Here is a 25,462-nt window from a genome sequence, read left to right on the forward strand (position 1 = left end):
TCTCGTCAGGTGATTATGAGAATCATATACTATGTTCTCTTTCGCTAGTCCAGGGAATAGGGTAGAGGGAGTTTAGCTTACAAGAGGTACCGTTGAAATTGGTATTGAATCCCTTTGAGACCTTTGTAAATTCAGTGAAAAGGAAACGTGATGCATTTATTTCTGCATATGGTGGTAGCTTATGAGGATCCTTGCTACTTTTCAGGGGCTGGTGCTGTTGGAAAGGAAGACACTGCTGTCCTCAGGAAAGAGGATGCTGAGAAGTCTCCCCCTCCAGACGCCCCAGGTCCCGAGGCCCTGCCCCTGCCGCCTCCCAGCCCTGTCCCCGCAGCAGCCCCGGCCCACCCCGGGAGAGAGCCCCCTCCTACTCCAGCAGAGCACCCCAAACTGGCCCGCTCGGTCCCCACTCCGCTCGTCCTCGCCCAGAAGATGTCTGAGAAGCTGGCAGGGAACGAAGGGCTCTCGCCCACATCCCCGTCCAAAGAGGGCAGGCCTGCAGGATGGAGGACGCTGACTTCCGTGGCCCCTCGACACGGAGACCACTCGCTGTGGCACAGACACGCCGCACAGCCGGCGCCCAAGATCCATCGCTTCCCGAGCAACATCAGCGTGACCAACAGCGCGGGGAAGGACTTCAATAAGACCATCTCCAAGGCCGCGGTCAACGTGCAGGAGCGCAAAGCCCAGGTCCTGGCCAACATCAATGGGGTCTCCTTCCTCTCCGTGGGGGAGACGGAGGACCGGGCCCAGAGGAGCGAGCCCACCGAGCAGAGGAGAAGCATCTCCCCGGAACAGAGCCAGCCGGCCCCGGCCCGGGAGGCTGTTCCCGCGCGGGCAGGGGCGCACGGCGGCCAGCAGTCCAGAGGCGTGCAGACGGAACAGCCCTTACCGATGGCCAACGGCTTCCAGAGCCTCCACGACATCCTCAAGAGCCATCCCGGGCCCTTTGTCTCTACAGGGAAGACGGTCACCTTCCGTCCGGACCCGGCTCTCCCCAGCAAACTTGCACCCCGGCAGCCGGACTGCGGCCAGGACGCCAGGAAGCGGTCGGGCTCGCTCCCCCGGGCTGTGGGGTTCAGACCCCAGGGCATCACTGTCCAGTTCTCGGGCCGGGGCTCCACGGAGGAGGCCCGTCGGGAGGCCCTGCGGAAGCTCGGCCTCCTGAAGGAGAACTTGTGACGGAAAGTGGGCGGCGCTGGGGGAGTTAGGGTGACCAGGTACGTGTGGCCGAACGTGGATGTGCGCATGCGCACAGCACAGACCAAAGCCCGGACTGCGGAACCCCGTGGAGGACCAGCGATGGGGGCCCGGGAGTCAGCCGACTGTCTACCCCGCTCTGGCCCGCATCCGAGCTGGGACATCCTTCCGAACGAGAGCATCCCGCACCACATCTTCCCGTTTCCAAGAGCTCGGAGAATAACCTTGAACACCTACAGGTTTCAATGATTTGTAAATGCCATATGTTTTTTGGATCTAGGAGGAGGGGGATTGGGTTTGAATTTTCTGTTATTGAGTCTCTAATCTAAACTTTTATCCGAAGTGCATGACACGAAAGCCAGTTTAGATCTCTCATACTCGTATCTCTAAGAAAGGGACCATCCCCTCCTTTCCAAGAAAATAAAGACGTGCTTGTTCAATTTTCATAGTGTCTTAAAATACTGTTTTGGTTTTTTGTTTGTTTTTGAAAGGTGAAAGACAGTATGTTAGCCTAAATATGCCTTTGTTTCTTCGTCTAATTTGGTTTGCCCAGATTTTTTTTAATTGAAAATTGAAGCCTTTAGAGTATGATTTACTGTAACGTTGAGTTATGGGAGTGGAATGGAAAGGCTGAGTTTGGAAAAGGTGGTAGTTTTAAGAAAGTAAGTCTCATCAGACTACAGAGTCTGTGTTACTGGGAGATATATATACGAGCGTGTACTGTGTATATACATGTACATAATATGTGTTTATAGGTACATATATGTTATATACAGATATAGATGATGTGCACACACATATTCATTATTACATATATATATAAACTTCTTAAAACCCTATTACATAACTACAGGATGCAAGCACTTCCTATTCTTTTGATACACAAGCCATCTCAGTATTGAGATAATGACATAAAAATTGTTACTTCCTAATAAGGAAGTCTTTTAAGGACACATCTCCATAACTTGTCCTTGAACCAAAGTACTTTTTCCTCAACGTGTTCTGTTCCCAATTAAATAGTCCAAATAAGCTTCCAACTAAGCAAGAGAGTTCCTTTGTTAGTGAAGTATGCTTTTAAAGATGTCATTTATCACCTAATTTTAATTTATCACCTAATTTTAGTTTTGCATGTTCCAAGGTGGCTGGTAAACAGAAGGAAACAAAAGATTCTTAACATCCCCCATGTTCTGTGAGCAAGATCTCAGGATTAATTTAAAAGGGAAAAAACAGCAAACTAAGTTACACAGCATGAAAAGAACTGGTTTTGTCCCAGACAATGTCTTACATGCTGAGTTGTAGCCACAAGCATTATTATCAAAACTATTTCAGGCTGGAGTCTAAAACCTCTTAAAATAGACCCGGAAGGACCACACTTGAAAGTCACACCCTTTTGTTGTATGTCTCAGCCACTGTCACAGAATCTGTTTCTTTCCTGTTGAGTATTATTTAAACTCAAACTCCTAAATGAGCTGTGAAGGACGTTTTTCATAGTATTAATTTGCCTTGTAAGTTACATAAAATGATTGTAATGTTTTCCTTAGAACGACAGTATTTAGTGTCTCGCCCAGGCCTTGTCCTCCTGAAATAATCTCATAGATTCTTGATGGTCTTCATTTAAATGGGTGCTTTGATTTTACAGGTTCTTAAAAATAGTCTTTATTTTACTCCTGTTTATGTTGGATTTGTTTAAAGGATTCTTGGGCCCTGTTATTTCCTTTTTATATAGCGAGATGCCATGTTACACAGTGTTTAAAAATAGAGGATCTTGATATGGCTAACATTTTAAATATCCCTTGTATTTGAGGATTCTTTCTTTTTTTCTTATCCTATGACTTCATTGTGATTAAGGTGAACTTGACTATATGTTAGTATATTTGTTCTCATAATGGCATTTTTGAAAAATAAATTTAGAGATCTATCTTAAGTATAAGCAACTTTGTTTTTGCATTTTATACTTACTCTCAGGTATTTTCTTTTAAATGGTTATATCCTTTCCTTCTGTTTATTCATAATCTTTTCTACCTACTTATTCATAATTATACTGACTGTTACTCTGGCCATTTCTTGTGCCCAAAACCCTAGTAATTAAAGCCATATATTTTGTACAAGGTTCAAATTATAGCTGCTAATGAACTAACCTATTTTTGTATGTATCACCTTAACAAAAAAAATTCATTTTCTGAGGGGCATTTGTTTCCTTGCAATAACTCTGTGATAGGACGTTCTTAAAGGGTCATCTTCAAGGGAATCTTAAGGACCATATTTCAAAGCAAACTTGTAACGAAAAGGAAAGATGAATCCTAAGTGCTCAGTTTGTTTTTTTTTTTCAAGTGATACTTGTAAACCAGTCCATTTTAGTCTCCATTAAGATAAAGATGAAACTCTTTACCTTAATACTTAAAATCAGGAAAAAAAATTCTCCTCTGCTTTTAGGCAGGTATGTTCAAATGGCCAAACCACAGTCTCATCTGCAAAGGGTAATGCCCTGCAGTTACCAGGGTAACAGTCTGGTCCAGTGCCCTCCTCCTACTCTATTTGGCTAGCATGCGTGCTTATCTTCACAAAATTGGTAGAAATGTTGATCTTTGCTTTTCTCTCCCCAGGGTCATTCTCCTCTTATAAGGCTTGTGGGGGAGAAAAGGCAGACGTGCGGGTGTCCCTCCAGCATCTCTGAGTCTCTCAAGAGTCTCTCAAGACGCAGAGGGCTCCCCCAGAGCTGCATTCTTGCTCTCTTCCCCCCACCCCCTGACTTCAACAATACAGGATTCTTTACTCAGAGTTCCTGATGGGTAGCTCCCAGTGTGGGCTCCCCATTTGAAACAAGTTTTCGCGAAGAGCTTCATGGAGTTGATAAGTCAGGCCTTATGGAACCCTGAGGATTGATTGACCTTTTTATTTGTAAAAAAAAAAAAAAAAAAAAGAAAAATCAGAACTGTATTCTCTGAAATAATGCCATTTGCAGCAACATGGATGGACTTAGAGATTATGATACTAAGTGAAGTAAGTCAGACAAAGACATATACCATATGATATCACTTATATGTGGAATCTGAAATATGAAACAAATGAATTCATCTATGAAATAGAAACAGACTCACAGAGAACAGATTTGTGGTTGCCCAGGGGGAGGTGGGGTAGGGGAGGGATGGATTGGGAGTTTGCAATTAGCAGATGCAAACTAGTATATAAGGAATGGATAAACACCAAGATCCTACTGTACAGCACAGGGAACTATATTCAATATCCTGTAATAAACCATAATGGAAAAGAAAAATACAAAGAATGGTATTCTTTTTTTACTGAATTCCCACAGCTCTGGCTGTGAGGAATTTGACCTTTCAGGGGATTTGATGGTTATGTTTTTTATGCAGATGATCTAAGAAATCAGTTCTTTCTGTTTATTCAAGAGGAATGAAGAGAGAAAAACAAGATAAATATGAAAACAATTTACTCTTATCAAGAAACTTTTTCTGAAATGTTTGTCACCAAGTCAACACGTCCTCTGAAGGAGCACAGGTAGTTTTTCAGTGTTTTCTTCCCCCCCACTCCCCGACCTGTGATCCAGGAGGAAGGGGAGGCGCGTGGGGAATGCTCACCTGTGAGAGGTTTGTGTTTTCATTGAAATGACAAGTCACCAAACAGGTTTTGTTTCTTCTCTTCACAACAAGGCTCTTTTTCCCTGCTTCAAAGTATGGGGAACAAGTTCCCATATCCTTTCCTAATCTACTCGCTGGAAAGGCCCTGCTTTCAATATCTGAGAAAAGAGAAGGCAGGGCTGTCAGCTGCCGAGGCCTGGGAAAGTCGGAGCCCTGCCTGGACCCTGCCAGGGAGCGCCCCGTGCCTGCTTGCTGACCACGTCCTCTCCGGCGCCTGCTGGCCCTCCCCGGCCAGAAGCACCCTCTTCTCTAGAAGAAAAAAAACGCTGTTGGGGAACAAATCCACCTGTTTGCATGAGAAAAGGCTGGGCGACAGGATGATGGCCAAAGGGCATCTCCCATCCCGCTCTTTTCAGCATAAAAACCTTTGTGAGTGATGGTTGCAGTCCTTCTAAAATGTCTCTTGACTCAAAAAAATATAATATAACTCTTTCCTACACATTCCAAATTCGTAAGACTTCAGAAACGCCAGTCACTGCCGTCACCAGCAGGCTCCCTCTCCCTCCTGCTTATTGTCCTAGTGGGCACACGGATGACCCCCGGAGCCCAGTGAGGCTGCCCCACCAGGTACAAACCTGGCTCTTAATGATGTACTTCAGCCTCGCATCTTATCCTCTAAGCTGCGTGAGCGTCCTATTCAACAACAAGGTAAGAGAGGGGTAACGCGGTGGTTTCCAGAAACAACCTGCAGAGCCTGAACGCCAGACAAACCCAGTATTCTCTGACCTGGGTGGGGAGAACCATAAGTCGCCCTAAGGAGCGGGGGGTGCCCAGGGAATCCTGCGATCCCGGGATGCCCTCTGCCTCCTGATTCCGTGGCAACCCCCCGGATCTGTCTGCCATAGGCCCCCACCAGCCGTCCTGCTTTGGGGGGCACACTAGGGTCTAGGAAGCCGCCCTGTCTCCTGGTTGAGTTCAGGGTAGGTTGCTGATTCTCACTGCTTCTTCAGGATCCTCGAGGCCAGCTCTTTTCCCAGCTGAGCAGGACTTCTGAAGTTCAGGGAACGTTTTGTAAACCCACCCTCGTTTTGAGGAGCTCCCGGGTTTACGTTCTGGGTGTGGGAGCCCCTAGCTTGGTGGCTTAGGCTCAGGATTCTGTGATGCCCCCCCCCACGTCTGCCCCACTGCCCGCCCCCAGTAAAGGTGGCCACTGCGATGGCCCGACCAGGGCCAGAGGTAAGAATTGACATTTGGAAGCTGAGGTTAATGGAACTCAGTCATTGATAAACAGGTCACATTTCATAAACTTCAACCTCCGAGTATTTGTGCGTGAAGCAGAGCTGCCAAGGGCAGTAGTAACCTAAGTTCTGGAAATGCCTTTAAGAGGTGGGGCTGAGTCAACAGGGACTCCGTGTGTCCAGGGAGCTGGCAGCTCTGAGCATGTGTGTGCCCGAGGGTTTCTCAGTGGCTGGCTGGCTTCTGCCCTTGGCATACTCTGACGCTTTTGTGCGGCTAGACTCCCTTTGAGTATTGGGACATGCCTAAGAGGCTTGCCCTTGTTACTAAAGATGCTTTCGGGCCTCTGTGGCCTTTAAAGATATTACATAATTCCTTATGGAACCACATCCCTGACAAGTCGCCGTGATGGCTGTGCTACAAGGGTCTCTTCGGCTTCTAACTAGTTCTACTGTGCAACCGTTTCCTGGACCATTTATTCAGTGTCTAAGCATTTTGAATTTGGGAGAAATAACCTCTGTCTTGTGAAGACAAGTTCAAACAGCAGGAAGGTGCAGAGAGGACTGTCCACGCAGGTAACGTGGTAGCAGCCGAGGTGCCTCACCTTCCCTGGGCTTGGTTTCCAAACCCAGAGCTCGGGCCACACGTGACCCTGCTCTTCCCAGCTCACGGTCCATGTGTTTGTGAAACTCTGTAAAGCTCTTTGTTTTGTCAGTGCCATCTTAATAGCCAAATGAACTGAATGAAAGCGCTTATAAATGCACAAGTTACCTGAAACTCGTTTTCTTTTTTTGTGAAGCTTAGGAGGTGTCCCAAGTGGTACTGAATGTGACAGACACTGCGGGAGGTGCTAAATATCATCACTTAGTCCTCGTGACCACGGGCCCCTCTCCCCTTCACAAGGGCCTTGTGGGGGCCACGGGGGCCGCCCTAGTTGTGCGGGCGGCAAACCCCCTGCTTCCCGCACCTTCTGTGAAGCCACCCAAGCTGAGCCGGCCAACGCCGTCCACACGCCCAGCCCCCACCTTCCCTTCTCCCAAACACCGTCCTCCACGATGCTCATCCTGATTTGTACTCTCGTTACGTTTCAGCCCATAGGGCCGGGGCTTGTCTCTGGGGATGAGAGGAGAGATAGGTAAAGCCTGTGTTGTTTGGAAGTCAGGCTTGGCGGAAAGAGCATGCCAGTGGACTGCGCAGGATGGAAAGAGGAAAGTAAGGCAGGTAGCGTCCCTGGGCCTCCCGGCCTCCCTGCCAGCCGGGCAGGGGTGCCTTGAATCACCACGTGTGACCTCTGCCCTGGGGGATCAAGTTCAAAGCAGGTCCTTTGGCTGCATCCCTCCTCCTTCTCCCTCCCTCGGGACTTGGTTCTGGAGCCCAGAATTGCCAGGGGTGGTTTCCAACACCCCCAGGCGCAAGACTCCCACGCACACGGCTGAGTGAGTTCACTGGCGAAACTGCCCATCTGCTCCCTGGCAGTCCTTTGAAGTCATGCTTGTTACTGAAAAGGCAACCAGGCTTCAGGGAAAGTCCAGGACCTGGCTCCACAGGGCTCTGGACAGGGCGGCTGCCCACACCGGCCTTGGCCTCGCCCCCGCGAGAGGCCACCATCTCAGAGTGGGGAAGCGTCGGTGCCGCTGGGGTTGGACTATTTCACCACCGTAAATTCCCAGCCACACTGCAGTTGGGACACAGCTGCAGCACGAACTGGTGGTCTCTCTCCAATCGTGTCATAAGTTATGACACTTCTGCCAATACTTGTAAATGGCATTCTTGAAGTCTTTGTCTACATTTTACTGGGATGTGCCTGCTCTCAGAGAATTGAGCGTCTCCTTGCCTTGGGAGGGTCTACACTTCATTTAATAATGTTGCTATTGTTTATTTTTTTGTCAATTTCTTCTAGGAATAAATCCTTTTAGTGACAGTTTGGGCCAGATTTTATAATTGCTCAATTCGATCTTTTAAACCAAAAGTTTTTCTCATCTCAATCATCCACCTCACAGAGTCTTGATTCCTAAAGACCATTGGCTGTTTCTAGAAATCAGATCCACCTTCAAAGGTATATTTTGCTCTAAGTATACCATTCAGATTCCACACTGACTCCAGCCATGTTTTACAAGGGGCAGAGACAGCTGACAGGGCTGAGTGTGTAAAACCCACAAATAGAAGGGACTAGAGAGCCTATGAGAGTGACCCTAGAAGCTAAGGTCTGTCACAGTAGATAGTTCTGTGTGGCCACAGAGATCGCACCACGAGAGATTTCCACTCAACACGGGGAATTCATAGCATTAGGAGCCGACTGAAAACGGAAAGAGTGGTTGGTTCACAGAAGCATGAGCGCCCACCTCCGCGGAGGTGTGCAGACATGGGGCAAGTGCCCTGCAGAGGAAAGCGACCAGAACTGCACTCAGCGGCACTCCTTCTAATTCTGAGATTTCATGACGGATTCACATAGAGCAGGCTTTGTCATTATCCTGACCTGACCCAGCCCTGCAATTGCTGTAAGACTTAACCTCCCTCTCTGAGCCTCACTTTCTTCATCGGAGAAAATGGGGTGAACCGTAATTACCTCATAGGGTTGTTGTAAGGAGTGAATGAGACCACATATGTTAAGTACCACACACCACCGTCATCACCATCACCATCATCATCATCACCATCATCATCATCACCATCACTATCGTCATCACCATCATCACTATCGTCATCATCACCATCACTATCGCTATCATCATCATCACCATCACCATCATCACCATCACCATCACTATCATCATCACCATCATCACTATCATCATCATCATAATCACCATCATCATCACCATCACTACCACCATCACTATCGTCATCACCATCATCACTATCATCATCACCGTCACCATCACTATCATCATCACTATCATCATCACCATCACTATCATCATCACCACCATCACCATCACTATTGCTATCATCATCATCACCATCACTACCACCATCACTATCGTCATCACCATCATCACTATCATCATCACCATCACCATCACTATCATCATCACTATCATCATCACCATCACTATCATCATCACCACCATCACCATCACTATCGCTATCATCATCATCATCACCATCATCACTATCATCATCATCATCACCATCACCACCATCACCATCACTATCGCTATCATCATCATCACCATCATCATCACTATCATCATCACCATCACCACCATCACTATCGCTGTCATCATCATCACCATCACCATCACTATCATCATCACCATCATCACTATCATCATCACCATCACTATCATCATCACCATCATCACCATCAAAACCACCACCACAAAGGCGGAACGGGAATTCCTATAGAGCTTCCAGAATGGCTCTGATCAAGCCCAGCAGCATGGAGGGGTGAGCAGGTCCTGGCCTCACAGCCTGGTTCAGAATCTGCCATTCACTATGGTCCCATTCCTACATGCAATCCAGTGGTTACTTCAGTAAAGGAGCTAGTTTTAGATTTGAATTCCACTGCCTATTGAGAAACAGGGTTTTGCCACTTTCTAAAAATAGGTCTCCAGTTTATTTTCCTTCTCCAGGGCTGGGCAGGTCTGGCTTCCTGCTTAGATACACATGGGAGGACTCCCCATGCAAGCTCACACTTTTCCACGTCTTCTCTCCTCTACCCGCAGAGCTCCTCTCAGAGCTGGACTCCCCGACCGCCCCCCGGGGCCTCCTCCCAGAGGAGGAAGTGCCCGGCCCAGCCCAGCGCGTGAAAGGCTCCAGGGAATACTGGGGGATTGTGTGGCCAGGGCCCCTTGGCTGCCACAAGGCTGCCGAGGAGGAAGTGCTTTTTCTGAGTTGCTGGGCTGGCTGGGCCCTCGGACTTTCCGTCCTGCCCAGCACACTCCCAGCCAGTCCCCAAGGAGGGCAGTGGCCTGCCTCGCCAGCCAGAGCTTCCAGAGAAGCCTCCACAAGGCAGGTGGAATGACCCAGGCCCCAATTAAACCTGCCTCAGGTCAGGAGCCTCCCAGGGTGTCCCCCTCTTCCTCTGCAGCATCACCTCCACCCTCCTCCATGTTCTAGGTGGATGGGCCCAGTAGCTCTTCCTCAAGCAGCTCTCAGCCCATATTGCTCCCAGTCAGTCTCCTTCCAGAATGGAATGGTAGACCCTCTCTCCCTCCCAGAAATGTCCTCCTGGGGCCTTCCCCTGCAAACTCAACCCCTGCTTCCTCCAGCCAGACCCATCACTACCTTCTCAGGACTCCTAAGGCGGTGGGGATCTTCGGATGCCACCTGGTACCTCTAAGTGAGGGCAGCGTGCCATAGGAAGACCTGGGCTTACGATTCAACCTCAGCTCTCACCAGCTGTATGCACTTAAGGTACTCAGGTAAGAGATTTTGAAAGACTAAATGATATAATGGGTGTGCAAAACGTCCAAAAACTGTAAGAGCAGTATAGTCTACGGCAGTGATTCTCAAAGTGTGGTCCCCTGACTGGCAGAATCAACATCACCAGGAAATATGTTAGAAAGGCAAATTAGCAGAGTCACCTCAGATCTACTGAATGAGGAACTCTGGAGGTGGGACCCAGGAGTCCGGTTTGAACAAGGCTTCCATGTGATTCAGAGGCCTGGGCTAATACACAGAAAACAGGCTCCGTCTTCTAAGTGCACAGATGGGGGAGTGAGCAGAGATGCAGAAGAGGTGCTGGACTGTGATACCATGGAGGGTAGGGACCATCCCCAGTGCCTAGTGTGGCATCTGGCACATGGTGGGTGTTCACTTAACAGCTCTCACACTGAACAGGTGTTTGAACATTAAAAGACCGGAGGAGCTCTGAAGTCTTCCAGTGAGTATATGTTACTTTCAAATTTTAGAAAGCAGGTAAACCTGTTTGAGGGAGAGAGACAGAAAGAATAGTAGACTTGGGCCACTCTCTTGGTCCTGCCCAGGGCGGCCACGGGGGAGATGAGCCACAGGAACCCTCACCTAGACGAGGGGCCAGGCCACACTTCCTGCATCCTTGCCACGTGGCTTTGGGGTCTCCCTTGAGTGTATCAAGTAGTTACATGTTGGTCGTGATCACCATCCATTGATTCATCCTACGAATATCTGAGCACCTACTACATGCTGTCCCAGGGGCTGAGGAGACAGCCGTGAGCAGGGCACGCCTGGTACCATCTTCCCCGGCTGGCAGTCCAGGGAGGAGACAGACAAGTAAGCAAGGTAACTGCAAGAAGGCAGTATTGTAAAGTGGAAATCCGGGGGCCAGGGGCAGAGGAGAGGGCAGCAGTCAGGGAAGGTGGCCAAGCTGAGACCTGAAGGGCACGCAGGGCTCACGGGACTACAAGGGGAGCAGTGTTCTAGGCCAAGGGCACTGCCGGTGCAAAGACCCAGAGGTAAGTTGGGACTAAAGCAGTTAGGTGGGGAGGGCACCGTGAGGGGCTGTGGGTCTCCACAGTGACTGGGATGAAATCTCATGTGAGGCGGGGCCTCAGAGCAGGGGAGGCAGTCCCTGCCCATGTGGTCTTGCGGTCTAGCAGTCATTCAACAAACACAGGGCACCTTTCCAGGCACTGGGGACACAACCGCACAGAAACAAAGCACAACACACACCCTGCTCCTGAGGAGACAGAAACCACACAAAGCCAAGGACGGTGCTTGGGAGAGAGGTAAGCACAAGGCATGGGCGGAACGCCTAACAAGGAGGATGGGTAGGGCCGAGGAATGTGAAGGCGCTGTCATCACCAGGCAGGAACGCCGCGCTCAGCCCTCACATCATCCCAGCCACTCAGGGCTCCGTCTTCAACCAGATGGTTCCAGAATCCCGCTTTGCAATCAAAGAAAGAGGAAATTGCCAAGCCCTCACAGGAGGAACAAGACAAAAGAGTACTATGCTCTGCTATGCTAATACTCCCCTCTAGGGCACGTATTCTACTACACTATCTATACTATACATAGGACGCTATGCTGTAATAATACCATACTAATACTAAACATATTCTATTATACTATACATGTTATATTATACACACTCACTCTACTATCTAAATAGCCTGATGCCTGACACACGATCCACACTTAATACATGTTTGTGGAAGCTGACGCCTCTCCAGCTATCAACAGGGAGCCCTGTCTCTTCCGCTTGGCCTTCAGGGGCTGTGAGATAAGAAGAAATATATATATTGGTTTCTGCCCCCAATTCCTGGCACAGAGCTCCTAAAACACTTGGGATTTCCCGGGTGATGGCAGTGTCCTTTGTTCCAATGAGGTGGCTCTGGGTGGGCGCCTGGATGGGGCCGGTCACCAGAAGGACCCAGCCATGATTAGAAGCTTGGGATTTCCAGCCCTGCCCTGCAACCCGTCACCCCCCATATTCCAGGGAGCGGAGAGGGGCTGGAAACGGAGTTAATAATCGATCATGCCTATGTGAGAAGCCTCCACAAAATCCCACTGGGCGGCTGGTGAGTTTCCAAGCAGATGAGCACAACCACATACTGGGAGGGTGACACACCCCAACTCCACGGGGACAGAAGCTCATGCACTCGGGACCCTCCCAGACCTCACCCTCCGTGTCTCCTTATCAGACTGTTCATCTGTATCCTTTATCATAAAATAAACTGGTAGAGGAAGTGCTCCCCTGAGTTCTGTGAGCTGTTCTAGTAAATAATCTAACCCAAGGGGGGAGAGGTCATGGGAACCTCCAGTTTGTAGCCAAATCAGACAGAAGTCGTGGGTAACCTGGGGACCTACTACTTCTGATTGGCATCTATAGAGGAGAGGGGGGCCTCATGGGACTGAGCCCTTACCCTGTGGGATCTGACACCCTCTCCAGGTAGACGGTGTCAGAATTGAGTTAAATTGCAGGACACCCAGCTGGCGTCACAGAGAATTGCCTGGCGGGGAACCCCCTGCCACATCTGGTTTCAGAAGTGCTGAGTATGGTAGCAGCGTGCAAGTAAAGAGGGGAACAAAGGACGAAAGAAATGAGGCTTTTCCCAATACAGGGCCCAAGTTCTATGCCCTGAGAAAGCCACTTTTAAAGCTCGTTCTCTCTCCATCCAACTACCAGATCTGTCCAGATAATTCAGAGGGTAGTGGTAAATCACAGGCCGGGGACAGGTGCTTTGGGTGAAACATCAGCCAGGCTAATGACAGTTAATGGAGACTGAAGCCCGGACACCAGCCATACAGGCTGATCCTCTAATGAACAAGCAGGCCTGGTGGGCGTGCCTGTTGGGCTGGCGGCTGCCTCTGGGGGCCTCACTGTGAGTGGGTCCCAACCAGTCATCCTCTGAAACAGGACTTTGAACAAAACCCACCTCAGATTCACACTATTTCTGAAAAAGCGTTTGGGAGGGGAGAAATGCCTTGCACGGGGTGGGAACAGTATGTATAGTGAAAATGAAAATGGCGCTTGGCCCAGCCCTGCCACTAACAAGCTATTCAACCCGGCCCGAGTGACCTCCCACATCTCCATTTCCTCATTGTATTAGTCAGGATAGATTAGGCTGTGCTGTGGTAACAAATAAACCCCATGATCTCAGTGGCTTAACAAAAGTTTCTTTACTCAAAGTCACTTTGTGGGCCAGGCATCCCTCCTTGTCACATGGCTACAAAGTCAGGAACACTTGGTCTCCAGGGGCCCCGGGGAGGGAAAGAAGAGACATCTGGAGGGTCGTGTCTGAAAGTGGCTGACATCACTCCGCCGCATCACCGACTGGACTCATCACGGGCCGCACCCCACTGCGGAGGCCAGGAATGCAGCCCCTCCCGAGGAGGGGGAAGCGCACAGAGGGTGCCTTCACTGCTCAACCATTAAATCCATGGATTCAGTCATCACATTTCGGGAGGGGCCCCTAATATGTGCCAGGCATTGCATCAAGTGTGGAGCTACAGAGATTTCCCTGTCCTTGTGAAGTTCAGAAGGCAAGACGCACAAAAGGATGCAGTGCTACAGTCCCACACAGGTTACTGTGGGGTGAGCAAAGAGGCACCTGGCCCAGCCTGGGCAAGGGGTGGGCGGCCGGTGCAGGCGAGGGTTCCAGGCCAACTCTGAAAACCCGTGTTTGCTGACATATACATATTTGTGTCTGTTACAAATTTAAGTGATGTAAAGGATGTATTAGCACATGATTTACAAATAATGCTTAAAATACACAACACAGGCTCACCTCGGAGATATCGCGGGTTCGGTTCCAGACCCCCAAAATAAAGCGCATGTGCCAATAAAGTGAGTCACACGATATTTTCGGTTTCCAAAAAATATAGCACATATAAAAGTTATGTTTACACTATAATGTAATCTACTAAGTGTGCAATAGTGTTATGTCTTTAAAAAAATGCACATACCTTAATTAAAAAATACTGTATTGCTAGAAAGTGCTAACCATTATCTGAGCCTTCAGTGAGTCGTAATCCTTCTGCAATAGTGACATCAAAGATCACTGATCGCAGGCCACCAGAACAGATATAATAATAATGAAAACGCTTGAAATACCGCAAGAATTACCAAAATGTGACACAGAGACAGGAAGTGAGCAAATGCTGTTGGAAAAATGGCACCGATAGACTTGCTCGAGGCAGGGTTGCCCCAAACCTTTATTCTGTAAAAAATGCAGTATCTGCAAAGCACAATAAAATGAGGTCTGCCTGTACCCCACACTGTGAAGTCCACACAGCCAGATGGTTCTCACAGGACGCACCCACTGATTTTTGCCAAGCCCTTGCATTCAACCATGGTTCGACAAATGGAATTGCATCCCCATCAGCTCTTTCCCCAATAAATTTATGGTCCTCAAATCTGATATGTGATCTGGTAAACAACTTCTCACTTTCATATGAATTATATTTATTAAACTGAAACCTTTTTTGATCTGAGTAACTTCTTGGCTGAATCAGATAACTGTTCTCAAATGCTGGGAAACAGTCCCTCCGTTTTCTGTGTTATTCAAAAATGTCATGGCTACGGACACAGTAAGCTTTTCTTTTTTAATTAATTAATTGATTGATTTATTCATTATTTATTTATTTATGGCTGCACAGGGTCTTAGTTGTGGCATGCAGGATCTTCGTTCTGGCATGCGGGATTTTAGTTGCAGCATGTGGACTCTTAGTTGCAGCATGTGGACTCTTAGTTGCAGCATGCGGACTTCTTAGTTGTGGCATGCAAACTCTTAGTTGCAGCATGCATGCGGGATCTAGTTTCCTGACCAGAAATCTAACCCAGGCCCCCTGCATTGGGAGCGTGGAGTCTTACCCACTGGACCACCAGGGAAGTCCCTGGACAAAATAAGCTTTTAAGTTTAATCTGCATTGTTAACATTTTCCTTCTTATATCACCTTCTGAAGTACCGACAACCAACAAAACAATAATTCCAGCCCTGGTGTATAGCACTGGCCAATGTGGATGGTGTAATTACTCCCACCGTGGACAATCTCCAGCTACCACCCTGACGTCATTGAAGACACAGTCGGGAAGAAATGAAGGAATCACTGAGCCTGTGGTATTCCCACCAAACAAAGTGGACATAAATACCATCAAAAGCATAGAGAACAGTAATGTAATCAGGGACTGATGAATTTAGAGTATTTATTACCTTGTTTAATTGTAAATTCATATCATTTCACTTTAAGGTGATGACAGGTGAGGACTTCCCTGGTGGCGCAGTGGTTAAGAATCCACCTGCATTGGCAGGGGACACGGGTTTGGTCCCTGGTCCGGGAAGATCCCACATGCCGTGGAGCAACTAGGCCCGTGCGCCACAACTACTGAGCCTGTGCTCTAGAGCCCACGAGCCACAACTACCGAGCCCACGTGCCACAACTATTGAAGCACGTGCACCTAGAGCTTGTGCTCCGCAACGAGAGAAGCCACTGCGGTGAGAAGCCCGCGCACCACAACGAAGAGAAGCCCCCACTCGCTGCAACTAGAGAAAGCCTGTGCACAGCAACAAAGACCCAACACAGCCATAAATAAATAAATTAATTAATTAAAAAAAAAAAAAAAAGGATGATGACAGGTGACCTGAAAAAATTCCTGAAAATCTAACAGTCAGTCCAGTCAACCAGGAGAAGCTGGCTGTGGCCCATGACCAGGAGCAGGTCAGGGAAGACAGGAGGTCTGCCTGAGCTGAGTGAAAGCAAGTGTTGCTGGTATTCCAGGAGTAAAAGGAAGGAAGACCATGCAGGCCTGGGGAGGGCATCAGTTGGGTCAGGGTGGTATGAGGTGACGGCACTGGGGCAGGGTGACTCCATAGTCTCACCCACTGGAACCATCCCCTTTTATTTTCAAAAGCGTCTCATGTGGGATGAAAATGATAACAGGTGAAGACCTGTAGCCCTTTTGGTCCCCATGTAACTGAGCAGGACCTTCTGGGGCCTTCCTGGGACAGACACCCCCATCACCACCACCACCATTCCTCTTGTTTGTAGAAAAACTTTAGCCTCCTAGGCCTTCCCCAAGTTCCAAAGAATAAATTTAATCAGAGAAGTGAGAAAATGCAGAAATAGAGGAAAAGAGTCAAGCAAGACAAAATAATAATAGTTTAGCAAACGTCAGGGACCTTTAGTTCTTCCTCAAGGGCTATAGATAATATTCTGAGCCTTATCCTTTGAGTAATTTTACAGATACTGAAACCTCCACCAGGTGGAAGAAGTTAAATGTATGCTGCCTACAAGCACACAGACCTCAGACCAGATAGAACCAGAAGGTTGATGATGGTGACTCCTGATAACCTCACCACCAACTCAGAAGAACGTCCACGAGTTGATCACATACCCGCAACCCTCTCCCTCACCCTGTCTTCAAAAACTGCTCCCCGAAAGCCATCAGGGAGTTCGGGCCTTTTGAGCATGAGCTGCCTGGACTCCCTGCTTGGTGTCTGCAATAAACGCTGCACCTCCTTCCCCACAGCCCGGTGTCAGTAGGTTGGCTTTGTTGCGCATGGGTGATCAGACCCAAGTTTGGTTTGGTAGCACTCAGAACCTCGGTTTGGAGCAGGAGTCAGCAAGGAAGGGCTGGTGGGCAGAGAAGCCAGACTGGAGGAGGAAGCAGGAAGGAAGGAGATGGTGGTGGGGAGAGTGGAGGGCACATGCTGGGGGGCTAGGATGACAAGAGAAGGTGCGGGGCTGGCACCCAGAGACAGTTTCTGTTCGGGAGGGGCTGAGCCCTGAGGCCCCCGGGGCTGGGCAGGCTGGCCTCCCCCAGGGGAACCCGAGCCCGCGTGCCTGTTACTCACTCTTGGTCTCACCAAGCCGGCTGAGAAAGAAGAAGGGTAAATGCAGGTGAAATTCAAGCGTTTGACCCCAAGGTTTCTGACAACAAGGCAGAGGTGAGCAGGACCAGGGGCAAAAGGGGTGAAATGCCCCACATGGTCGATCTCCCATAGGCAGCTTGGAATTCCCAGGGCAGTGACTCTAAGGCTGCGTTTGCGTTTTTTTCCACAAGCCAGTTCATGTCCACCTCACTTGCTTCCCAGCCAGCAACCCTCCCAAGTGCCAAAAACGCTAACCCCTCCCAGGCCCTGCCGTGCTCTCATTTTCTCCTCCGTGGAACAGGGGATGGCTGGCCCTTCCCTGAGCACAGAGCCAGGAGGCAGCACAGAGCCCAGGCTGCAGCCTCCTGCCCCCCACTCCCTACTACACGCCAGCAGTGAGCCCTGCGTGTGGCAGGATGAGGCCAAACTGCTCTCTGGGTGAGCAGTGCAGGACAGATGGTTCCAGAATCGAAATGCTCTGAAACCTTAAGAGTCTTTCAAACCTTCTCTCAATAAGGCAAAGAAGTTAGGGAACAATATTTGGCCTTGAAGCAAAAGGGGAGGATCAAGGGCTCTTCAGGCTTTGGGACATGTGACTTGTGACTTTCACGGCAGCGTTTTATAAAGAGAGCTTAATGGATGGATAATACATTGGAGTGCTGTTTGGGGACTCTCTCTGTGCCCCTCTCTGTGTAGATAGATGATAGAGTAGATAGGTAGATAGATAGATAGACAGATAGATAGATAGTTGTGACAGATGATGGATGGATGGGATGGATAGATAGACAGGCAGAGTTCACAGATAGATAGATAGATAGGCAGGCAGACAGAGTTCATAGACAGATAGATAGATAGATAGATAGTTGTGATGGATGATGGATGAATGCGATGGTTAGATAGAGTTCATAAACAGATAGATAGATAGATAGATAGATAGATAGATAGATAGGCAGACAGAGTTCATATATATGGACGAACTTATTTAATCCTCACGTCAGCCCCGTGGGGTGAGGCAGGTGCCACTGGAGCACGGCTAGGTAACTTCCAGAATCCCTCAGCTGGTAACTGTCAGAGCTGAGATTTGAGCCCAGGCAGGGTTGTTCTTCATGACACTGACTGCTTTCCCGCCCAGTGTCCTGCGCTGGTCTTTTCTCACCCCCTGGGACTCATAGGAGCTGGAAGTCGTGGTGCACGTAGCCTTGGACCCAGGGCGGGCCAGGTGGTGGGGTCCACAGCTTAGACAATCTGGGGGCCCCTCTTTAAGGCAAAGACTACGAAATGGTGATGACTAATCGCACAGGCTTTGAAAGCGGCCATGCCCGGGAGGGGCCCTGGGTTTTCGGCTCTGTTGGCCTCGTGTAAACGGACCTCTGCCCTGGTGACCTCTGGGGCTGTCGGTCTCCGATTATCTGTGCGAGGGATTCTGGGATTCTTTCTGTCACTGGCACATTGTGTGTCTCTCTTCTGGGAAAGAGAAATGATAGTCCAGGAGAGGAAACCACAGGGGGGTCTGAGGGAACCCCCCAATCACCCGGCACCCCCTCAGCCCAGTCGGCAGACAGACCCTGGGTGGGGCCCCGTGTGTGGGCCGCTCTGAGCCATGCAGGCCCGAAGCTGCTGGCACCGGCCCACTTTCAAAAAGCACGAATAGCCAAGGGGAAGATGTGGAAAATTTCCTGCCAGACCTGAAGGTGGTGCGATCATTAAAATGTACCCCTCTCAAGGTCACGCGTGTGGCTTGAAGCCCAGAAGGAGGAAAGGACCAGGTTCTCTCCTGAACGCTGTAAACGACTCTTCCTGTGAAGAGGAACAGACGAGGTCACAGGTGATCCAAGCCAGAAAGCCTCGGTCCCCAGGGAGTCCATGTGAGGGGTCATCTTTGGTTTCTAAGTCTCAGAAATCGTCACCCCGGCTAGAATGTTCTGTGCTACCAAAGGCTCTCCCTTCCCTCACAATGTCATCCAAGAGCCACAGGGTAGGGCTGAACAAGGCTAGGCGTCTGTGCGGGTAGGGGGCACAAGGCTGGCAAGGAGGAGGGCCACTGTGGGGTAGGTGATCCAGCGCAGGGCCTCAGAGCCTGGGGGAAGTCAGAGAGGGGGTGGAAGCCTCAGCGGGGAGCAGTGTTATGATGAGAGGCTGGTCACATAATGAGAGTGACCGAGGAGGTAGCTATGTTAAGGACAGTGGGAGCCAGCTCTCTCCCCATCTGAGAAGGTGCTGAGAAAACTAGAAGGAACCTTTTGGTGTCAAGTCGGAATTGGAGATACTGGTGTGCCCTTGAGGTATTCAAGTGACGTTGACAGAAGCAGGAATAAACACAGATGTAACTGCGTGCAGATGCACGTGTGTTTACACACACAAAGGTTCCTGAGCTCAGGCCACGGACACTGCAGTATCCGCGAGTCCACATGGCGCCCAGGCACCATTGGGAAAGAAAGAATGACTCATGACACTTGTTAGAGATGGGAGGTGAGCCACTCACTCCTACAGTGGGAGATGATCAGACTCAACTCCACCTCCAACGAGGACCAGTGGGAGCTTATATCCCAGGAGCAGGGTGGGGGTCAGAGGACGGAACATCACTAAGGGGAAATGTCAGGGGTGTTCAGGCTACATCAGCTCAACACAACTCTTGCTGAAGCCAGGCTGGGTGATAGGAAACCAGGTTAGGGATGAGGAATTTGATCACATAGTGAGCGTGGCTAGATACCAAGGGGGGCTATTTAGGTAAACGGACCTGGCACGGTTCTTGCTCACACTGGATTCTCCAAGCACAAAGAGGGAAGCCCAAAGTCGAGCCCAGAGCAGAGGGCTCAGAGGAGCATGATGTAAGTTAGACCAAGGAGAGTCTTTGTCGCCATTCATTCTTCACTAAAAAGCGTCAGGGCTCCTGGGAGGAATGGCCAGTTCCAGAGCTTGGGACTGGAAACCACAAGATGCGCCTAGAACATATGCTTGTGCCAGAAAGTGAGGAAGTGAGTGCTCAAAGAACGATGGGGACACGCCAAAAAGAGAGGTCGGCTTGAACGGGCTCCCGTGGACCAGATCTCGGATGATTTGAGCATCAGGATAAATAACGATAATAATGAGTCATAACCCACCAGATGAAATAGGAAACCACAAGTCCACGTGTATGTTAACTGATTAATTACATTAATGAGTTTTATTTACCTGTTATTAACCATAATTATTTGATGAGTAACTGGTTAGGTTACATAGTTTCGAAGTATTTCCCCACAAAACACTTAACAATTAGAAACGAAAACTAACATCAGTGGAGAAGCTCGGCAGACAGACCTTAATCAGGGGTCGGTTCCATCAGTGATGGAACAAATGGAAAATCGTGCAGCGATGAGAACAGGTACCACACTTCCGTTCCTACCAAGATTTAGACGCTGAATCTAAGCATGAGGCAACACCAGAAAACTCAAACTGAGGGACATTCTATAAACAACTGAGTCTGTGATGCTCAAAAGCATTGAGATCACGTAAATCAATCAAAGACTGAGGAACGCCTCCCAGGCAAGGAAATCAAAGAGATGCGACCACTAAATGGGAAACAGGATCCTATACTGGACCTTTTGCTACAGTGGACATTACTGGGAAGACTGAATGGTAGGAACGGGACAGACTGACTTCTTCATTTGATGGTGGTGGTGGAGGAGAATGTCCTTGTGTGTAGAAAATACACACCAAAGTATTCAGGGGTATGGCCATCATGTCAACAGTTTATTCCCTAATGCTTCTGGAAAAATATCTATACCGTACTTGCCACTTTTCTGTAAAAGTGTGAGGTTGTTTCTAATGAATCAGTCTCACAGAACTGCAGGTCTCAGAGATGGCAGGGAACTCAAGAGATCAGACAGTCTGGTCCCTCGCCCGGGGGCTGGAAGGGTTTCTTGCCCCCGTTTCACAGACAAGATGGTTGCAACAGAGCAGGTAGTGCGATGGGCCTTTGGTCGCTCATTCCATGAGTGGGGCTGGAGGAAGAGACAGTGGGGAGAACAGCACGGGGCGGCCACCCCGCACCTTTCCATGGAGCCCCACTTCCACTCTGACCCTGCATTGCACCCTGGAGTCCTTTTCTGACCAGGAAATTGCCACATGGAAAGCAGAAAAGAAAAAAATAATAGGAGTTAGGCGTGCACTTGATGGTCAGGGCTCAACCCAGACGGCTGGGGAAACTTCCGCCCATTTTCAAGGTCCTCCCAGCAAGAAGAGCTCCCACTGCAGCCCATGGGGGAGGGCTCAGGGGAGAAGGAATCCCTCAGGAAAAGCCTGCTCCGGGAGACAGGTGGATATTACCTACGAAAGGACAATGAGACAAAGACGTTTATTTCAGGGGAGGCGCCTCTGGAAGAAGCAGGCATGGAGACAGGAGGAGACACACGTGCTGTCTGACGGAGGCTGCCCGCGCCGCTCCGGCCCTTGACCATGAGAGACCGTCCTGTCTGTGCCTGGAGGGGTCAGGCCCCACGAGACCGACTTTCCCTCACTGCACCCGGCCCAGACGGAGCTGGACGCCAGAGTGCCGGGCTTGTCCTTCAGAAGGAGAAACAAGAAAAGCTGCTAAGGTCTCGTGGCTGGGATGTGAGAGCACAGGTGGGCTGGCTCCAGAAACACAGATGTGACACCAGGCTGGAGATTCTTACAGCATTTTCCCCTAAAGTCAAACTACTTGAGACATCAAATCAAAGAGGGCAGTCATCTTTAGAAAAGACAATCTGCCTTAAGCTTGAATAGAGGTTTCCCAGGCAGATGCCTGGGGACAGCGGGGATACTGCCCTCGGAGGCCAGGCTGAGGGGACAGCTGCACACATGCCTGGCAGCTGCATCCCTGCCTTTGTTTTTTGGCTGAGCCACTCGGAGCATCCTTCTGTACGAGGGAGGCGTCATGTGGCCTCAGACACTGGGCATTCAGGACCCCTTTGGCAGAGGCCAGAGACGTGGCAACTCGGAGTCCTGTGTTTAAAAGCCCTGTGGCCTGGAAGGCAGTACAGCACGGCAGTGAACTATACGGGCTCTGGAGTCAGAACTCCTAGACTCCAGTTCCGGCTCCAGCGTTTATGAGCTTGGGCCTGTGGGGCGGTTACCTGGTGTCTCTCTGTCTGGGTTTCCCATCTATAAAACGGAGATCACCACGCCTATGGGATGGGACGGGACAGCCACGGTGGGCTGGTCCTTGTGAGCACCAGCCACTCCTATTCCTCCACCTCTCAGGGCCTCCGCTTCCCCATGCGTGTAGGTGAGGAAACTGTTCCCACGCTGAGCAAGGGACATTGACGGTGAATGTCTTGCATCTCTAGAAGGTTCTCTGTGTAAGCGCGTTCTCCTTCGTTTCTGTACTCTGCTTTCCTGGGTCTGGCTTCTCTACATATAGGAGGGAGACAAATGATTATCCCCAATTGCCCCCCCAGAGAATTCACACAAGCTCTCAATCCAGAGATGGGCCTGTGAGGGCCTTACTGGCCTGTGGGGCTTTCCTGCCCTTTATGCTGTGTTGTGGCCAATTGTGACCCACGTGACTGACAGAACGCAGCCAAGGACAGAGGGAGGTGGGAAGGGTGCCTGGTGCACGCTAGAATCAAAGGGTTTGGGTGGGGAGCAATAGCCCGGGAAGCCCTTCGAGGAATGTCATCACCATCAGTCCTGGAGCCCACGGGTGCCGAGGGGCACTGAACGGAGGCACACTGGGACACCAGGGGATTTCAGGAGGAAAGAGAGGGAATTCCAAAGGGTGACGCCAGCGCCCCCAAGGGCGAGGTCCATCCTTGCCCGGGTTCCAGGAAGCAGTCCTTAACAAAACACTACCGTGTCTATTTCCTCATTCACCCATCTCACCATCAGCGTGATTCACCTCATTCCTCCAGCATCCACTGACTGATTATAATATTGGGAATCTTCAGAGCAATCTCATTGCAGCAAAAGTCATCAGAGAGCAAATATAAACTTTGGAAAACAGAAGCAGATTCTCTCAAAAGTCAGCTGCTGTGGCTTTGACTTTGAGACAGCTGCACTCTAGGGAACTTTCCCCCTTTGGAGATGCGGGGCGTATGTGAGGCAGATAGTAGAGGCATAAGGAGGACAGGGTTCAGGCTGCTGCAGAGCCGAGAGCCTTCACGCAGCCCCCCAACTCTCCCTGTCCAGCTCTTCTGTGTGACTTCCTGGTGGTGGCCCTCTTTCCCAATTTCCAAGCTTTCTCCTTTTTCTTTCATATTCTCAAGTCCACCTTCGTGCTCCTTGTACTTTTATTTTGTCCTTGTAGCCTGTGCTCTCCAAGGTTTCATGAACAGTTTTCACCTGTGATTGCTCAGAGCTTTACACCTGGTGCAGTCAGGTTTGTACTTCTTAAAACTTTTAAACCTTTAAGTAAACACGTGCTCAGAAACACAGGGCAATCTGGTGGATGCCCTTAAAGCTCTGTGTAAGGGTAACATGGGTTTTACACTTACACGAAGTCTAACCTTCATCTCAAAAATATTCTTTAAATGTACAAAGTCTTGTAGAGCAAGACTTACCAACCTGTCGACAAGATGGTAAATGACCGGGAGGGGCTGTCTTGTCATCACGGGATGTTCCCACAGTCCATGGCTAGAGTAATCAGGTGGGAACTATGCTCCTCTGAGCCTTGAGGAAACAAATTTAACTACTGCATATGGAGAGTAGACTCTGTTTTGTCTTTAAAATCCAGGCACATTTTTCCTACTCTATAACACACCTATGTTTATTTTCATAGATAATTGTTTTCTCATCGTCGAATAAAATGGATGTTCCAGGGAGGTGCAGCAGCTTATCCTCTGGCTTTGTCTGCCCCCCTGGAGCATCACCAGGTATCCCCAGAGATTCATGATCCCAGTTTCAGAAGCCCAAGACTGAGGCCATGTGGAGCTTGTTAAAAGGATAGAGAGAAAGGGGGGTGGCAGAGCATTGAAGGGCTGCCAGTCATTTATACTGTAGTCTAAATGCACTCCGCTTTCCAGAGGAGAAGTTTCAAGGTCAGGAAGGAGGAGAAAGGAAGAGAGGCCCAGGATGTGTAAGGGCAGCAGAAGGTACAAAGAGGAGAGAGGAAAGCTGGGATTAGCAAAGTCAGCCTTCACCTCTACGTCTGGCACAGGGCCAGCCCTGATCCTCTGACATCAGTAAGCAAGCATCTGTAGCATTTGTCACACACCTGCTGGCCCCAGAACATTCCATTCTGAGGCCCCTGGTCAGGAGAGGGCTGCATGGAAGCCCCAGGGAGACCAAGACCCACTGGGACCTGGCTGGGAGCTCAGGCCACAGTATTGATCAGCCCGGGAGATCCTTTCAATCTCCAGGCACCTCTGGCTCCACATTAATTCTCAGCTTCTGGGCTGCCCAGGGCCCTGCCCTTGGGGAGCAGGAGGCACTGATACGGGGTGGCCGGACCCACCCAAAAGGTGACTTCCAGGCCAGGCTAGAAATTCACACTTAGGGCCCAGAGGATGGGTTGCCGGAATGTTCCCTGCGCTGTCTTCACTTCCGGCTGCTGCACTGGCTGCCAGCTACACACCCAGTTCTCGGGAGTCTCAGGAAGGGGATCAAACTGAGATTAGAGCAGCCTGTCCCGTGCATCGCTGGGACCCCAGAAGCCCTTTCAGCTGAGGATGACTTTGGGCCTGTTGGGAAGGGAGGGGGCCTCCCTGACACCCCTTGGCTGAGTTTGTGACGGGAGAGGGCACGGAGTCCACTTATTCAAGCTGAGTTTGTTGTTTAGGGCCAACAAGGGTCCCTCGGAGGTAAGACTGTGCCATACAGTTTGAGCCTGGACGCCCTCACGTCCAAACACAGACTCGCTGTCTTCACTGCCGAGTAAGCAGCGGGCATCTCGGCCTCGGGCGTGATTCCACCTCAGGTAGGCTGCGCTCTGACCAATACCCAGCAGGAGCTCCCATGCTAAGGTCTGGACGTGGGTCACCTTAATTCCTCCTTGTGACAAACTTGTTCCTTTATTATCTCCGCTGAAGGATGAGGAAGCTGAAGGTTAGAGAGGCCAAGGTCCAAGGTCACAGAGCCAGAAAGTGACCGGGCAACACTGGGCACAAAACCCATCTTCTGCCATCTGCTGTCCCCCACCCCAGTGCCCTGCAGGTGGGATGAGGATGCTCCGGGGACACACAGGCTGGTGAGGCTACATCCCCACGTCCGAGGTCAACTGGCCAGGTCAGGGGCACCATG

At 49.9% G+C, this 25,462-nt stretch overlaps 2 protein-coding genes across 2 annotated transcripts in view; one reads left to right on the plus strand and one right to left on the minus strand.

Annotated features, from left to right (window-relative positions):
- Nucleotides 1-1,643, plus strand: part of PROSER2 (proline and serine rich 2) — a 39,336-nt gene extending 37,693 nt beyond the window's left edge. The window contains exon 4 of the mRNA XM_060121079.1: nucleotides 206-1,643. Within this exon, the coding sequence (XP_059977062.1) occupies nucleotides 206-1,179 (974 nt within the window). The 3' untranslated portion in view covers nucleotides 1,180-1,643. The remainder of the gene's footprint in view (nucleotides 1-205) is intronic.
- UPF2 (UPF2 regulator of nonsense mediated mRNA decay) overlaps nucleotides 1-25,462 on the minus strand; it is a 213,189-nt gene that overhangs the window by 74,403 nt on the left and 113,324 nt on the right. The gene's annotated exons all lie outside the window — the stretch shown is intronic.

Source organism: Lagenorhynchus albirostris, chromosome 1 (genome assembly GCF_949774975.1).
Source record: "Lagenorhynchus albirostris chromosome 1, mLagAlb1.1, whole genome shotgun sequence".
In the NCBI taxonomy this organism is placed as follows: domain Eukaryota; kingdom Metazoa; phylum Chordata; class Mammalia; order Artiodactyla; family Delphinidae; genus Lagenorhynchus; species Lagenorhynchus albirostris.